At 43.6% G+C, this 17,600-nt stretch overlaps 1 protein-coding gene across 3 annotated transcripts in view; it reads right to left on the reverse strand.

Annotated features, from left to right (window-relative positions):
• Positions 1-17,600, reverse strand: part of znf408 (zinc finger protein 408) — a 118,337-nt gene that overhangs the window by 10,516 nt on the left and 90,221 nt on the right. For 2 of the 3 annotated variants that reach the window (XM_034194036.1, XM_034194019.1), the window contains one exon: positions 15,344-15,577. The exons of the other annotated variant lie outside the window; for it this stretch is intronic. In XM_034194036.1, the coding sequence (XP_034049927.1) occupies positions 15,344-15,577 (234 nt within the window). The remainder of the gene's footprint in view (positions 1-15,343; positions 15,578-17,600) is intronic. 3 annotated transcript variants of the gene reach the window in all.

Consider the following 17,600-nt stretch of genomic DNA (forward strand, 5'->3'; position numbering starts at 1 on the left):
AACTGGAGTCAACGTCTGTGACCGAACTGTAAGAAACCGCCTAAAGGAAATGGGATTTACATACAGAAAAGCTAAACGAAAGGCATCATTAACACCTAATCAGAAAAAAACAAGGTTACAATGGGCTAAGGAAAAGCAATTGTGGACTGTGGATGACTGATTGAAAGTCATATTCAGTGATGAATCTCAAATCTGCATTGGGCAAGGTGATGATGCTGGAACTTTTGTTTGATGCCTTTCCAATGAGATTTATAAAGATGACTGCCTGAAGAGAACATGTAAATTTCCACAGTCATTGATGATATGGGGCTGCATGTCAGGTAAAGGCACTGGAAAGATGGCTGTCATTACATCATCAATAAATGCACAAGTTTATGTTGATATTTTGGACAATTGAAAGGATGTTTGGGGATGATGAAATCATTTTTCAAGATGATAATGCATCTTGCCATAGAGCAAAAACTGCAAAAACATTCCTTGTAAAAAGACACATAGGGTCAATGTCATGGCATAGGGTCAATGTCAATGAGCAGATCTGATTTGATGCAGGTGTTAATTTGGGGGATGAAAATTTACAGGGTGATTCCATATTTTTTTCCTCTGCTTGGTCTAAAAAAGTAACCGTTACTGACTGCCACAATCTTTTTTTCTTGATTTCTTATAGTGTTTCTTAAAGCCAGAAAGTTGCCATTTGAAATGACTTTAGTTTTGTGTCATGTCTGTGATCTGCTTTTTTTCTACAAAATTAAACAACTGAATGAACATCCTCTGAGGCCGGTGATTCCATAATTTTTGCCAGGGGTTGTATAATGCACGGCTTCGAGTTGTTTAATCCGCTTATACTATGGTCCCACATAGTGAGCAAACACACAAATATTTATTTAAGTTAACAGAACTTGATAAGAGTCAAGTCTGCGGGCTCGTGCTGCAACGGACCACTCACACCCCCCCCCCTCTCTGCTGTGTGGAGCTACGACCAACTGGCAACAGGTCCAGAAACTACGCTCGATGTTTTGATGCGATGCGCTGATTTGCGCGTTGCTATGGTGACGACCAGAGCGGAGTGATTATAACAGTGACTTAACTCGCCGAACTACGTGTGCGTATACACGAAAATAATGCACACCAGTTAGACATGGAATTCTCACTGACCATGGTATAAATCTGACTTAACACACAGTTTGCTAAATATAGCATGTAGGTGTGGATAAGTGAGTTTGAAAAGGTGAACATAAACTTATACCAGGAAATGTATACATAGCAGCTCATACTCTCTCTACTGCACTGTGTTGACTGCGCCCACTCATTCCCCCCAGGACACAAATTCATGATCTCTGGCATGGGAAGCAGACGCTCTAACTAGAAAGTCAAAATCCAGGCTCTACCGATGTGGCCAGAGTCCTGTTAGCTGTTGGGAAATAAGGTTTACTGACTACTATTGCACAGCGACTCCTGCTAGCCTCCATCACACTCACCACCCTAAAGCCCAGGTTACACATAGACGGTTTTGTTGGTGGGTAGTACATAGACCGAAGTTTGCGGTAGTTCCGGCTGTTTTTGCGGTGGAAAGGGGCAGAGCATTTCACCGGCATTTTGAGCGCCGTACTAGCCACAAATACGCGGATAAAACGCCGCTAAATCCGCCGAATAAAGGGGCGTTTTGACGCCGTAGCATCAGGCACACGTCAGGCAACGGGGGTTAATACCCAGTTCTATCCTTTACAATCGCAGGTTAAGACGTGCGTGAGAATGGCAGTGTTCTGCTGCCGCCGATAATGCCCTGTGTACCGCTAGATTTATCCAGGCAAATCCTGCGTTACTCCAGGAACTTTTGCATATAGGCACCGCCCCCAGAGTATAATAGGCTGAAGCAGCTGTCACTGCAGGGGGAGGGAGCTCATCTCTCAGCCTTTTTTTCCTCTCCTTTTCCCCTCCTCAATGTGTTGCTCGTCTCCACCACAGACCTCTCCTCTGCTTCTGAACCAGACCTCTTGGTAAGTCCTTGCTGCTGCCAATTTTCTTTTAGGAGGCATACTGGAGCTTCTCTGCAAAAATATCTGGAGCTGGACGCGAGTGAGAGGCCTGCATGCAGCGCGCTAGCGTTTTTATATTGACCGCCGCCTACTGGCCGTTTGGAACGCCGTTAACCGGGAGGTGGCATTTAGAACGGCGTACTGTCTGCTAGCGCCGCCGTTTTGTCTGCCTTTGTCGCCAGTTAAAACGCCCTTGAGGACGCCGATGTGGGCTCTTTCGCCGTTTTACACGCCGTTGGTTAGGGATACAACACTGGCCGCCAATTACGGTGGTGTAAACTGCGGCACTACAGGAAGGGGCAGGATGAAACGGCAATGAAAAAGTATCAAACGGCGTTGTCTCCGTCGTCACGCGAATTCTCTGGGAGCGCTCCCGGAATTATTCGACATGTTGAATAATTTTTTAGACGAGTCCCGATAAAGCCGGAACTAAGCCACGCCCCCTAGTGCCGGCGTTAACAACGGTGTGTGATCCTTAAGATGGCCAAAAACTCTTCCGGGATGCTTCCGGGAGCTCTTACAGTCTATGTGTAAACAGGGCTTAAACTTCACTCCTATCCGGGTCATGGCACCAATGTAGCTGTTAGAACTCTGTCTTCTGCCTTGTGTTGTTGTTTGTCAATTACGCCCACTCACTTTTTTGGACATGAACTCTTGGGACAGAACATACACTTTTTGCCTCTTGCTTGCCTCTACTGGTGGTTGGCTCTCACTGCGGTATTGTATCACTTCCTGTTCCGGAGCACAGCGGTGTTTTGCTGTATCTGTTAGCTGTTTAATCTGCGCAGTTAGATTGATCTAGATAACTAGATAACGATTTGTTTCACAGTGTAATCTTCACGTGCCTTAACTAAAGCACTCCCTCTACTGAATCACCTCTAAATTATTTACACATTATTCACTTTGTGTGTTTTTAGGAATCAGCTAGCTTAGCGCAGCTACTAGCTCTTAGCCGATTTAGCATGGCGGCTTCTCCTGTCTCTCCTACACTTTTCTGCTCTGGGTGTGAAATGTTTAGTTATTCCTCGGCCTCCTTTAGCAGTAATGGTACTTGTAATAAGTGTAGCTTATTCGTAGCTTTGGAGGACAGGCTGGGCGAATTGGAGACTCGGCTCCGCACCGTGGAAAATTCTACAGCTAGCCAGGCCCCTGTAGTCGGTGCGGACCAAGGTAGCTTAGCCGCCGTTAGTTCCCTTCCAGCAGATCCCGAGCAGCCGGGAAAGCAGGCCGACTGGGTGACTGTGAGGAGGAAGCGTAGCCCTAAACAGAAGCCCCGTGTACACCGCCAACCCGTTCACATTTCTAACCGTTTTTCCCCACTCGGCGACACACCCACCGAGGATCAAACTCTGGTTATTGGCGACTCTGTTTTGAGAAATGTGAAGTTAGTGACAACAGCAACCATAGTCAATTGTCTTCCAGGGGCCAGAGCAGGCGACATTGAAGGAAATTTGAAACTGCTGGCTAAGGCTAAGCGTTAAATTTGGTAAGATTGTAATTCACGTCGGCAGTAATGACACCCGGTTACGCCAATCGGAGGTCACTAAAATTAACATTGAATCGGTGTGTAACTTTGCAAAAACACTGTCGGACTCTGTAGTTTTCTCTGGGCCCCTCCCCAATCGGACCGGGAGTGACATGTTTAGCCGCATGTTCTCCTTGAATTGCTGGCTGTCTGAGTGGTGTCCAAAAAATGAGGTGGGCTTCATAGATAATTGGCAAAGCTTCTGGGGAAAACCTGGTCTTGTTAGGAGAGATGGCATCCATCCCACTTTGGATGGAGCAGCTCTCATTTCTAGAAATCTGGCCAATTTTCTTAAATCCTCCAAACCGTGACTATCCAGGGTTGGGACCAGGAAGCAGAGTTGTAGTCTTACACACCTCCTGCCATCCCCTCATTACCCCATCCCCGTAGAGACGGTGCCTGCTCCCAGACCACCAATAACCAGTAAAAATCTATTTAAGCATAAAAATTCAAAAAGAAAAAATAATATAGCACCTTCAACTGCACCACAGACTAAAACAGTTAAATGTGGTCTATTAAACATTAGGTCTCTCTCTTCTATGTCCCTGTTAGTAAATGATATAATAATTGATCAACATATTGATTTATTCTGCCTTACAGAAACCTGGTTACAGCAGGATGAATATGTTAGTTTAAATGAGTCAACACCCCCGAGTCACACTAACTGCCAGAATGCTCGTAGCACGGGCCGAAGCGGAGGATTAGCAGCAATCTTCCATTCCAGCTTATTAATTAATCAAAAATCCAGACAGAGCTTTAATTCATTTGAAAGCTTGACTCTTAGTCTTATCCATCCAAATTGGAAGTCCCAAAAACCAGTTTTATTTGTTATTATCTATCGTCCACCTGGTCGTTACTGTGAGTTTCTCTGTGAATTTTCAGACCTTTTGTCTGACTTAGTGCTTAGCTCTGATAAGATAATTATAGTGGGCGATTTTAACATCCACACAGATGCCTAGAATGACAGCCTCAACACTGCATTTAATCTATTATTAGACTCAAATGGCTTTGCTCAAAATGTAAATGAGTCCACCCACCACTTTAATCATATCTTAGATCTTGTTCTGACTTATGGTATGGAAATTGAAGACTTAACAGTATTCCCTGAAAACTCCCTTCTGTCTGATCATTAATAACATTTACATTTACTCTGATGGACTACCCAGCAGTGGGGAATAAGTTTAATTACACTAGATGTTATGTGTCGGACGCAGCTCGGAGAACCGACCAGCGTTTGAAAGACCCAGTATGAAATAAGCAGAGCACGGTACAAAGGCTAACTGAATTTAATACATAACAGTGATACATAAAGAACAAAGTGCGGTCTGGCGTGGTGCGCTCCCAGCAGCGCTAACGGTCCGGAGCCAGAAGCTGTTCGGACCCAAGGACCCCGCCGACACCCCCCAGGTGGCCCTAACAAACCGAGTCTGTGAAAGAAGCAACCATTATGTGAGTCCACACTCTACACACAGAGAGAACACTTAAAGGTGTACAAACAGCAAACACTTCCTTGCTTGATTACTAATCAACTTCCCAACCTGCAGGCATGGAACATCCAGTTCACAAAACTCCACTGCAGGGGAAGTCGATACATGACTAACATACAGCTCAATATAAAAAGGTGTGAGGGACACCACATTTACTGACTGTATAAATGTTAGTCACAAAATCTAACGTACCTCAGGAAGTGTGCTGACAAGCGTGAGACCTCACCCCCTCCTCTTTCACAGACCGTGCATCAAACCTGGACGTTCTCTGCATCCACTGATGATGAGATGGCTCCCGAGACGACGATCTCACCCGTCTGGTCACAAGGTCGAGTCTCTGGCAAATACACACTGCATACTCCAGTCTTAAATGCCACCATGTTCCAATCCATATAGATGCACCTCAGCTGTGAGTCCTGACAAGCCGCAGGTGATCAGGGTGAGGTCCTGATAACCTCATCAACACAGCCACTCAGTCCCAAATGCAAGCCACCTGGAAGGAGAAACAAAGGACAGAAACAAAAAGGCAGCCAGGCCCCCCCAGCCATATAACAGTACCCCACCCTCACGGGAAGCCTCCCGGCGACCACACAAACCTGGCCCAGGAGAAACACCCCCCTCCAGGGACCATGGCTGGAAACCGCATCTGCATTCCTCTTCCAACAGAATGGTTGATGTCCTCTCCACTGGCTGCATCTTTGCCTTTGTTTCACTCAGTCCCTTAGCACAGGTGTGGCCAGGAGTTCTTAAACCTCTGCAGTCAGCCTTTATCCAACCATGTTCGGTCTTTAGTCATAAAACAAAAAAGACAAACACAAACAACCAAAACATCCCCCCTCCCCAGGGGACCGTCCCATCAAACCCCGGGAAGAGGAGAAAAGAAAAACCCCAAACTTAAGCTTACAAATAAAAGTGCTAAAACACCCCCCCCCCCCCCCCCAAACGACATGTAGGGACCAACACCCCCCAGAGGACTTCCCGCCAGCTCCAGGAGTAATAACCACAGCCGAGGTCCCTCTGGGATCCAACGTCACCCACGGGGACTCCCAGCGCCTCCCAGAGGACCACTCGTCAACCCCAGGAGACGCCTCCCCTCATGACCAACGGACCCAGCCTCGGCCGACTATGGCTAGATGGACCCACAGCCCTTTCCCCCCCAGAGGACACCACAGTCAAACCCTGAGGGCGGAAACTGGGGGGAAAAACAAAAGGAGAAACCCCCCCCCCAGGTGCAGAGGTTACCTGGGAAACGCCCAGCATAACCAAACTGCACCACTCCAGCAACGCCGACACTACGGCTCACCCAGCTGGAGTCAGAGGAGAAGAGAGGGAACAAAAAGAACCCCCCCCCCAGGTGCAGAGGTTACCCGGGAAACGCCCAGCATAACCAACCTGCACCACTCCAGCAACGCCGACTCTACGGCTCACCCGGCTGGAGTCAGAGGAGAAGAGAGGGCACAAAAAAAAAAAAAAAAAAGAGAAAAAAAAAACAACCCAATTACCCCCCCCATGACCCCCCAGGGGACCGTCCCATCAAACCCTGGGAGGTGAAACTGAAAGAAATAAAAAGAAAGACTAACAGACTAACATACAGTTGCGTGGGTCCTTTTTTTTTTTCTTAAACAGAACTGCAGGGACACGACCCCAGACACTAAATAGTGAAAAACAAAAAATAAAATCCCACACAAAAACCAACTCAAAAAACACCCACACAAAATGAACTAACACAAAACAAATAAGTGATTTATACTGTCAAGCTCAAACAAATGGAACACACCTGTTCCAACTTAAGAGCTTGACGGTAATGTGACTCAGTCACCAACAGAGGGAGCCAGAGTGCTAAAAACAAAAAAACCCCTTTGGTGACAGAGAAAACAAACGAGCTGCTTTTCTGTGCGCAGCTGTGAGCAACACACAACCAAAAATGTGAGTAAACTAAATAACGCCGGAGCTGATACAACAGACACAGTAGTTATCTTTATCCGGGGAAACGGGGCTACAACTGTAACACAGGAAGCTCAGCGACCCGTGCCACAGAGCTCCGCCGTGCGCGTTCACCCATTACAGACACACTCTTGCAGCTCCCGTTTAAACCTCTTATCCGGTCGGAGCGTGACGCGAAGCCGTCGCCAGTCACACTCCACCACGACCCACGGATAAGGCACAAACACAGGAACACGGCTGCAAGAGAGCACAAATCAGTATTCCGTAATGGGTCTCAAACACGCACCATCCGGGCGGAGAGCACCCGCAACTGATCCGGATAACTTCTGAACGTCTGCTGCCGCCTTCCCGGCGCGTTACCGTCTCTGCTACCGCTGGGTCCGTGATGTTTGGCCAGAGACTACTGTTATGTGTCGGACGCAGCTCGGAGAACCGACCAGCGTTTGAAAGACCCAGTATGAAATAAGCAGAGCACGGTACAAAGGCTAACTGAATTTAATACATAACAGTGATACATAAAGAACAAAGTGCGGTCTGGCGTGGTGCGCTCCCAGCAGCGCTAACGGTCCGGAGCCAGAAGCTGTTCGGACCCAAGGACCCCGCCGACAACCCCCAGGTGGCCGCAACAAACCGAGTCTGTGAAAGAAGGAACCATTATGTGAGTCCACACTCTACACACAGAGAGAACACTTAAAGGTGTACAAACAGCAAACACTTCCTGGCTTGATTACTAATCAACTTCCCAACCTGCAGGCATGGAACATCCAGTTCACAAAACTCCACTGCAGGGGAAGTCGATACATGACTAACATACAGCTCAATATAAAAAGGTGTGAGGGACACCACATTTACTGACTGTATAAATGTTAGTCACAAAATCTAACGTATCTCAGGAAGTGTGCTGACGAGCGTGAGACCTCACCCCCTCCTCTTTCACAGACCGTGCATCAAACCTGGACGTTCTCTGCATCCACTGATGATGAGATGGCTCCCGAGACGACGATCTCACCCGTCTGGTCACAAGGTCGAGTCTCTGGCAAATACACACTGCATATTCCAGTCTTAAATGCCACCATGTTCCAATCCATATAGATGCACCTCAGCTGTGAGTCCTGACGAGCCGCAGGTGATCAGGGTGAGGTCCTGATAACATCAGCAACACAGCCACTCAGTCCCAAATGCAAGCCACCTGGAAGGAGAAACAAAGGACAGAAACAAAAAGGCAGCCAGGCCCCCCCAGCCATATAACACTAGAAGTCTTTCAGAAAGTGCTGTAAGTAGCTTTAAGGATATGATTCCTTCTTTATGTTCTCTAATGCCATATACCAACACAGTGCAGAGTAGCTACCTAAACTCTGTAAGTGAGATAGAGTATCTCGTCAATAGTTTTACATCCTCACTGAAGACAACTTTGGATGCTGTAGCTCCTCTGAAAAAGAGAGCTTTAAATCAGAAGTGCCTGACTCCGTGGTATAACTCACAAACTCGCAGCTTAAAGCAGATAACCCGTAAGTTGGAGAGGAAATGGCGTCTCACTAATTTAGAAGATCTTCACTTAGCCTGGAAAAAGAGAGTCTGTTGCTCTATAAAAAACCCTTCCGTAAAGCTAGGACATCAGCACTGTAGCCAGGCTGACAAAGAGTCAGAGCTCTATTGAGCCAAGTATTCCTTTAACTTTAACTAGTAATGACTTCATGACTTTCTTTGCTAATACAATTTTAACTATTAGAGAAAAAATTACTCATAACCATCCCAAAGACGTATCGTTATCTTTGGCTACTCTGAGACAAGACCTTTCTGATTTTAGAGATATTGCGTAAATGCAAAAAGGCAGTCCTACATATTTGTTTAATATGCGCTTTGAATGACATATCCTGATCAAAAATAACTCCAAGATTTCTCACAGTATTACTAGAGATCAGGGAAATGCCATCCAGAGTAACGATCTGGTTAGACACCATGCTTCTAAGATTTGTGGGGACAAGTACAATAACTTCAGTTTTATCTGAGTTTAAAAGCAGGAAATTAGAGGTCATCCATGTCTTTATGTCTGTAAGACAATCCTGCAGTTTAGCTAATTGGTGTGTATCCTCTGGCTTCATGGATAGATAAAGCTGGGTATCATCTGCGTAACAATGAAAATTTAAGCAATGCCGTCTAATAATACTGCCCAAGGGAAGCATGTATAAAGTGAATAAAATTGGTCCTAGCACAGAACCTTGTGGAACTCCATAATTAACTTTAGTCTGTGAAGAAGATTCCCCATTTACATGAACAAACTGTAATCTATTAGACAAATATGATTCAAACCACCGCAGCGCAATGCCTTTAATACCTATGACATGCTCTAATCTCTGTAATAAAATTTTATGGTCATCATCAAGCAAGAATGAGAAAGAATTCCACCGACAAAGCTTCAACAATTAGTGTCCTCAGTTCCCAAACGCTTATTGAGTGTTGTTAGAAGGAAAGGTGATGTAACACAGTGGTAAACATACCACTGTCCCAGCTTTTTTGAAATGTGCTGCAGTCATCATTTCATAATGAGCAAATATTTGCACAAAAACAATAAAGGTTATCAGTTTGAACATTAAATATCTTGTCTTTGTCGTGTATTCAACTGAATATAGGTTGAAGAGGATTTGCAAATTATTGTATTCTGTTTTTATTTACATTTTTATTTACACAACGTCCCAACTTCATTGGAATTGGGGTTGTAGATGGTCAAAACAAAAATTCATAAAACTTGGGTCACCAATGAAAACTCGAGTTTTCGGATTTCTGTATTATAGTCTCTGATCAGGAACATCTCGTATTTGGACAAGGCTAGGTTTTGTTTCCAGCAGGTTAAGCAGTACACTGCAGGCACTTTCACAACCAAGGCTAATTTGTTTGGTCCCAAACCAGGGACCAAAAAAATCGGTACATGTGCACTGTTGCCTTTGCTCAATGTGCTTTCATAAGGCAATATTTTTAGGGGACCAAAACCAAAATAAAAGCTACATGCGACAAAAACATGTCCTAATTGCTGCAATACTATACGAGGGCTGTCAATAAAGTAACGGTCCTTTTTATTTTTTTCAAAAACTATATGGATTTCATTCATATGTTTTTACGTCAGACATGCTTGAACCCTCGTGCGCATGCGTGAGTTTTTCCACGCCTGTCGGTGACGTCATTCGCCTGTGAGCACTCCTTGTGGGAGGAGTCGTCCAGCCCCTTGTCGGAATTCCTTTGTCTGAGAAGTTGCTGAGAGACTGGCGCGTTGTTTGATCAAAATTTTTTCTAAACCTGTGAGACACATCGAAGTCCGCCACAGGAAAAACACCTCTGTTGAAAGCCTTAAGGACAAGTTGGAACATGTCCTGCCTGTTAAACAATTTCTCATATACTCACTCCACTGAAAGCCATCAAAAGCCGCCTGGATTTTACAAATGATTATCAACACAGAGGTGTTTTTCCTGTGCCGCCGCACCGTGTCGGCTGCGTCCCGACGCGCGGATCCGTCCGCACGTCTTTCATTAAAAAAATCTCCTTTAACAGTGGAATATCCGGATAAAATGCTGAAACCGACTTCTTCTGAAACTTCTCTGTTCTCTCACGACGTCCTGGATCAATAGAGCCTGAAATGTGGAGGTTTTCAGCTTGAACAGGCTGACGACGGCGGCTGAGAGCGCTGAGCGACGTCTCGCACCGTGGGAAGTCCTTAAAGGGACAGAATCACCTCAAAATCTCTCATCAGCCGTTAAAATTTTCACTGAAAACCAGCTTAATTTTTCGAACCGTGTCCACTTCGATGTGTCTCACAAGTTTAGAAAAATCTTTGATCAAACAACGCGCCAGTCTCTCAGCAACTTCTCAGACAAAGGAATTCCGACGAGGGGCTGGACGACTCCTCCCACAAGGAGTGCTCACAGGCGAATGATGTCACCGACAGGCGTGGAAAAACTCACGCATGCGCATGAGGGTTCAAGCATGTCTGACGTAAAAACATATGAATGAAATCCATATAGTTTTTGAAAAAAATAAAAAGGACCCTTACTTTACTGACAGCCCTCGTATTTTGGTTCTGGAGTTTATGTTACAGCACAACATCAAGCATCTGTATACTAACAGGGTAATATCACAACTATTGTGAACCTCAAATGGTTTGGTAAAGTTTTTATGACACTGTGCTGCAGACTAATAAAAACGCGCTCTGTAAGTAGTTTGCTGAATGTTTTCTTTTTCAATTTCAATTAAAATTTTTTTCATTTATGTAGCGCCAAATCACAACAAAGTTGCCTCAAGGCACTTCACACAAGTAAGATCTAAACTTACCAACCGCCAGAGCAAGCACACAGGCGACAGTGGTAAGGAAAAACTCCCTCTGAGGAAGAAACCTCAAGCAGACGAGACTCAAAGGGGTGACCCTCTACTTGGGCCATGCTATCGACACAAATGACAAAACAATTCATAAAACAAATATACAGGACAAGGGGATTTCCGGAACAGATACCACACCCATCTCTGGATAGAGCCGCACCTCAAACAGAGAGAGAGAGAAAAAAAAAACAGAATCAGGCATCAGAAAGACAACAGATACAGTATAATTTGTCAGCATTAAACAACAACAACAACAAGAAAAAACAGGAAATACTAAGGTGATTGCCGGCCACGAGTCCTAAGCTTCACTAAAACACCCAGAATTTAGATGAAGTTGAGGCTGGGGTCTGCTCCATTTCCTAATAAAATTAATTAAAAGAGTAAAAAGCATAGAAACATACTATGACAGTATGCTAGCCATACAAAAGGGAAAATAAGTGCGTCTTGAGTCAAGACTTGAAAGTCTCTACAGAATCTGACTGTCTTATTTATGCAGGGAGATCATTTCACAGAACAGGGGCACAATAAGAGAAAGCTCTATGACCACTGCAGACTTTTTATTTACCCTAGGGACACACAGTAGTCCTGCACCCTGAGAACGCAAAGCACAGGCCGGTACATAGGGTTTAATTAGGTCAGCTAGGTAGGGAGATGCCAGTCCATGAACAATTTTATAGGCTAGTAGCAAAACCTTAAAATCTGATCTCACTGGGACAGGAAGCCAGTGAAGGGATGCCAAAATGGGTGTAATGTGGTCGAACTTTCTGCTTCATGTCAAAAGTCTGGCAACAGCATTTTGAACCAATTGGAGAGCCCACATGCTGGACTACGGTAAACCAGAAAATAGAACATTGCAGTGTTCAATCTAGAAGAGACAAATGCATGAATCAGGGTCTCAGCATCAGCCATAGACAGGATGGGACGAATCTTCGATATATTTCGCAGGTGGAAGAAAGCAGTCCTCATAATATTTCTAATATGGAGGTCAAAGGACAAGGTAGGATCAAAAATTACCCCAAGGTTCCTCACTTTATCAGTGTGATGTATGACACACAAGCCTAGGCCAAGTGTTAACTGGTCAAATTGATGCAGATGTCTCACTGGACCAAGAACCATCATTTCAGTCTTATCAGAGTTGAAAAGTAGAAAGTTGCTAGACATCCAGCTTCTCACTGATGCAAGGCAATCTTCTAAAGATTTTATGTGAATGAGATTACCAGCAGTTATCGGCATGTATAACTGAGTATCATCAGCATAGCAGTGAAAAGTAATCACAAAACGCCCCAATATGTGCCCAAGGAGTGCTATATAAAGGGAGAAAAGCAGGGGGTCTAAGACGAACCCCTGTGGAACCCCAAATTTCATGTCACTAAGGTTAGAGGTAGTGTTATTGTACAAAACACAGTGAGAATGACTGGTGAGGTATGACGTCAACCATGCAAGGGCATTCCCAATAATCCCAAAATGATTCTCCAGCCTATCGAGTAGAATATGATCATCCATGGTATCAAATGCAGCACTGAGATCTAACATCACCAGAACCCTAATGGTTTCCAAATCCATTACAAGCAGAAGATCATTCACCACTTAAGTGAGGACTGTCTCTGTGAATGATATTTTTTAAAAGCAGACTGCAGTGGCTCAAAAAGATTATTCTCAGTAAGGTAGTCCATGAGCTGCCGTGAAACCACTTTTTCCAGAATTTTAGAGTAAAATGATAGATTTGATATCAGCCTATAATTTTTCAATACACTAAGGTCAAGCCTAGATTTCTTAAGTAATGGTTTAATCACTGCAGATTTGAAACATTTAGGAACAGATCGAGAAGTTAGTGAGAAATTAATACTTTCCAGCACAGTCAGCCCAAGAGTGGGCCACAGGTCCTTAAACATTTTTGTTGGTATAGGATCAAATAAGCAGGTTGATCTCTGCTCCCCTCCACAGCATGTCTTTTTCCTGGTTCTCTCCCTCAGCCCCAACCAGTCCCAGCAGAAGACTGCCCCTCCCTGAGCCTGGTTCTGCTGGAGGTTTCTTCCTGTTAAAAGGGAGTTTTTCCTTCCCACTGTCGCCAAGTGCTTGCTCACAGGGGGTCGTTTTGACCGTTGGGGTTTTTACGTAATTATTGTATGGCCTTACCTTACAATATAAAGCGCCTTGGGGCAACTGTTTGTTGTGATTTGGCGCTATATAAATAAAATTGATGAATTGATGAGGTTGTGCTTTTTTTTTTTTAGACGTAACGAGTTTTGTCGTGAGATACTATCAAATTCTGTAAATCTAGGTAATACCACAGTAATGGCACCCAGCACAATAGCAGGGTACAGTGGCTGGGTTAAGGCATGCTGGGATATGTTTAACCTAATGTTTTCTATTTTCTTCTCAAAGTAATCCAGGAAATCTTGTGCTGTTAAAGGAGAGCGACTTATAGGTGGTTGTCCATGTATAAGTGTTGCACTGTGTCGAACAAGAAGCTTGAGTTATGCTTGTTTTTGTTGATCAAATCAGAGTAATGGGCCCGCTTTGTCGCCACTAGTGCATGCTTACAGTCTAAGATAGCATCATGCAATGCAAGGTGGAATACCTCTAATTTTGAACTACACCATTTCCATTCTACAGCTCTAGTCTTCTGCTTGAGGTCACGCAAGTAATCACTGAACCAAGGTGAATGTGTTTTAGGGGAGCGTGGCTTTAACAAAGTTGGCGCAATCATGTCGAGTGTCGTTTTGAGCACTGAGTTTAAATAATCCACAAGACTGTCTACTGATTGGGCAATTTCCAAATGTGAAGCTAAGATATCAGGCAGTCTAGCTTCAAGTTCAGTCATAGTTGAGGAGTTGATGTATCACCGTAGCGATAAATAAGGTTGTTGTTGTTCCACTAAACACGGCAGCGAAACTGTAAACCTAATAAGTGAGTGATCAGAGACCACCAATGCAAGAGGAATGATGTCAATATTCATGACAGCAATACCAATTGCGAGAACCAAATCCAGGGTATTTCCACTAATGTGCATCGAGTCCTGAATGCACTGCTGAAATCCTAATGCATCCACAATTTCCATATATGATTTACAGAGGGGATCAGAAGGCTTATTTATATGAATGTTAAAGTGACCTGTAATCAGAATTTTATCTGCATTAGTTGACAAGTTAGAGATGAACGCACCAAATTCATCTAAGAATTCAGAGTATGGGCCAGGGGGCCTATATACAGTGACAAAATAATGTGGCTGATTTTTATTTTTCTGACCTCGGCAATACATAGCATCGTGGGCAGAACAGAGAATCACATGCTCAAATGAGTCACATTTGTGACCCCCAACAGCTAATAAGCTAAACTTAGATTCATAAATAAGAGAAACACCCCCGACTTGCTTCGCATCACGAGGGACGTGACTAAATGTGTATGCCAGTGGGCAGGCTTTGTTTAAGGAGAGGACAGCTGTTGGTTTAAGCCAGGTTTCACATAACCCAATCATATTTAAGTGAACCATAATTAGATCATTAATAAACAATGATTTTGAGGCTAGTGATCTTATGTTAATGAGACCCAGACTAAGGACCTCTGTGGGGTTGGCAGTTGGACTGTTTGGATTTAGGGGTGTTCCAGAGAGGCATATATAAGATGCCTGGAAGTAGGTTTAGGTTTGAGACATTCCACGTGAGCTGTAGGTAGCAGACACAAATCTTTGATACTGCTGGAACAGCCAATGGGCCATCCTCAATTTCAACATCATCCAATGTCGTAATGGGTATTAAGTTTGTAAAGCATATCCCTCTATGATTTTTATGCACACGTCTACAGAAGCAGGCCACAGTCTCAACTTTGCCTTGGTCTCAACTATTTTTTGCCAGGGTTTTGGCAAGAGCTGAAGTCATATGACAAAACTGAGTTGGGCACGTCAACCTACGACTCATTTTGTTGAGTCTTTGATGAGAGAACAAACTATACTATGTGCAGATTGTAAATCCTGATAAAAATGTTCTAACCTTTTCCACAGATATGGCAGCAGTGGGGTCTTTCTCCACTGTGTAGTCTTTCATGGGCCCTAAGGGTGTGCGGGTCCCTCAGTGCTTTTCCACAGTAGCTACAGAGAAAAACTTCCCCTGTATGGGAAAGCAGGTGTCGGCGAAGTTCGAGTTTCTGGGAGAAACACTGGCCACATTGGGTGCACAGGTAGGGCTTCTCTCCACTATGAATTCGCAAATGACCCTGAAGGTTACCTGAGAAACAGACAGGCATACATGTAGAGAGGAACACAGACAGACAGATGTGATACTTGGTGTTACTGGAAACTGCAATCACAGTGGGAACAGAACAGGGTGAATATGCAACTGAAAAATAAGGAGATACAGTCTTATTCAAATAATTGTTGCTGTCTCTTTGTCAAATCAAAACATAAATTGGAGAAAGCAATTGCAGTGGGAGAATTCAGCATCAAAGGAAAGAAGTGATAGATAATAGTCGCTTCTTAATAATAAGTCAAATAACTCTTCAATGTGATGACAACAATGTGACATCACAAGGAATAGTCTCATGTTTCTGGAAATACAGTGTCAAAAGTATTTACCATCCCTACAATGTCTTTTGTTCTATTTTCTTAACAACAGAATGCTGACCATTTAACAACACAAATTATATATTATACAAATAATGTATGTTTATGAGAACAATGCTGAGGATATTTGAATGAGTTCAAAGACAGAATGCTCAATCTTTCAACAAATGAAAATATTCTTTCCACTGCATGAATGTAAAACATTATTTGTTCTTTATACAACCCCTGGCAATAATTATGGAATCACCGGCCTCGGAGGATGTTCATTCAGTTGTTTAATTTTGTAGAAAAAAAGCAGATCACAGACATGACACAAAACTAAAGTCATTTCAAATGGCAACTTTCTGGCTTTAAGAAACACTATAAGAAATCAGGAAAAAAAATGTGGCAGTCAGTAATGGTTACTTTTTTAGACCAAGCAGAGGGAAAAAATATGGAATCACTCAATTTTGAGGAAAAAATTATGGAATCACCCTGTAAATTTTCATCCCCAAAACTAACACCTGCATCAAATCAGATCTGCTCGTTAGTCTGTATCTAAAAAGGAGTGATCACACCTTGGAGAGCTGTTGCACCAAGTGGACTGACATGAATCATGGCTCCAACATGAGAGATGTCACTTGAAACAAAGGAGAGGATTATCAAACTCTTAAAAGAGAGTAAATCATCACGCAATGTTGCAACAGATGTTGGTTGTTCACAGTCAGCTGTGTCTAAACTCTGGACCAAATACAAACAACATGGGAAGGTTGTTAAAGGCAAACAAACTGGTAGACCAAGGAAGACATCAAAGCGTCAAGACAGAAAACTTAAAGCATTATGTCTCAAAAATCGAAAATGCACAACAAAACGAGGAACGAATGGGAGGAAACTGGAGTCAACGTCTGTGACCGAACTGTAAGAAACCGCCTAAAGGAAATGGGATTTACATACAGAAAAGCTAAACGAAAGGCATCATTAACACCTAAACAGAAAAAAAAAAACAAGGTTACAATGGGCTAAGGAAAAGCAATCGTGGACTGTGAATGACTGGATGAAAGTCATATTCAGTGATGAATCTCGAATCTGCATTGGGCAAGGTGATGATGCTGGAACTTTTGTTTGGTGCCGTTCCAATGAGATTTATAAAGATAACTGCCTGAAGAGAACATGTAAATTTCCACAGTCATTGATGATATGGGGCTGCATGTCAGGTAAAGGCACTGGGGAGATGGCTGTCATTACATCATCAATAAATGCACAAGTTTACATTGATATTTTTTACACTTTTCTTATCCCATCAATTGAAAGGATGTTTGGGGATGATGAAATCATTTTTCAAGATGATAATGCATCTTGCCATAGAGAAAAAACTGTTAAAACATTCCTTGCAAAAAGACACATAGGGTCAATGTCATGGCCTGTAAATAGTCTGGATCTTAATCCAACTGAAAATCTTTGGTGGAAGTTGAAGAAAATGGTCCATGACAAGGCTCCAACCTGCAAAGCTGATCTGGCAACAGCAATCAGAGAAAGTTGGAGCCAGATTGATGAAGAGTACTGTTTGTCACTCATTAAGTCCATGCCTCAGAGACGCAAGCTGTTATAAAAGCCAGAGGTGGTGCAACAAAATACTAGTGATGTGTTGGAGCGTTCTTTTGTTTTTCATGATTCCATAATTTTTTCCTCAGAATTGAGTGATTCCATAT

The sequence above is a fragment of the Thalassophryne amazonica genome, chromosome 2, assembly GCF_902500255.1.
Source record: "Thalassophryne amazonica chromosome 2, fThaAma1.1, whole genome shotgun sequence".
Classification (NCBI taxonomy): domain Eukaryota; kingdom Metazoa; phylum Chordata; class Actinopteri; order Batrachoidiformes; family Batrachoididae; genus Thalassophryne; species Thalassophryne amazonica.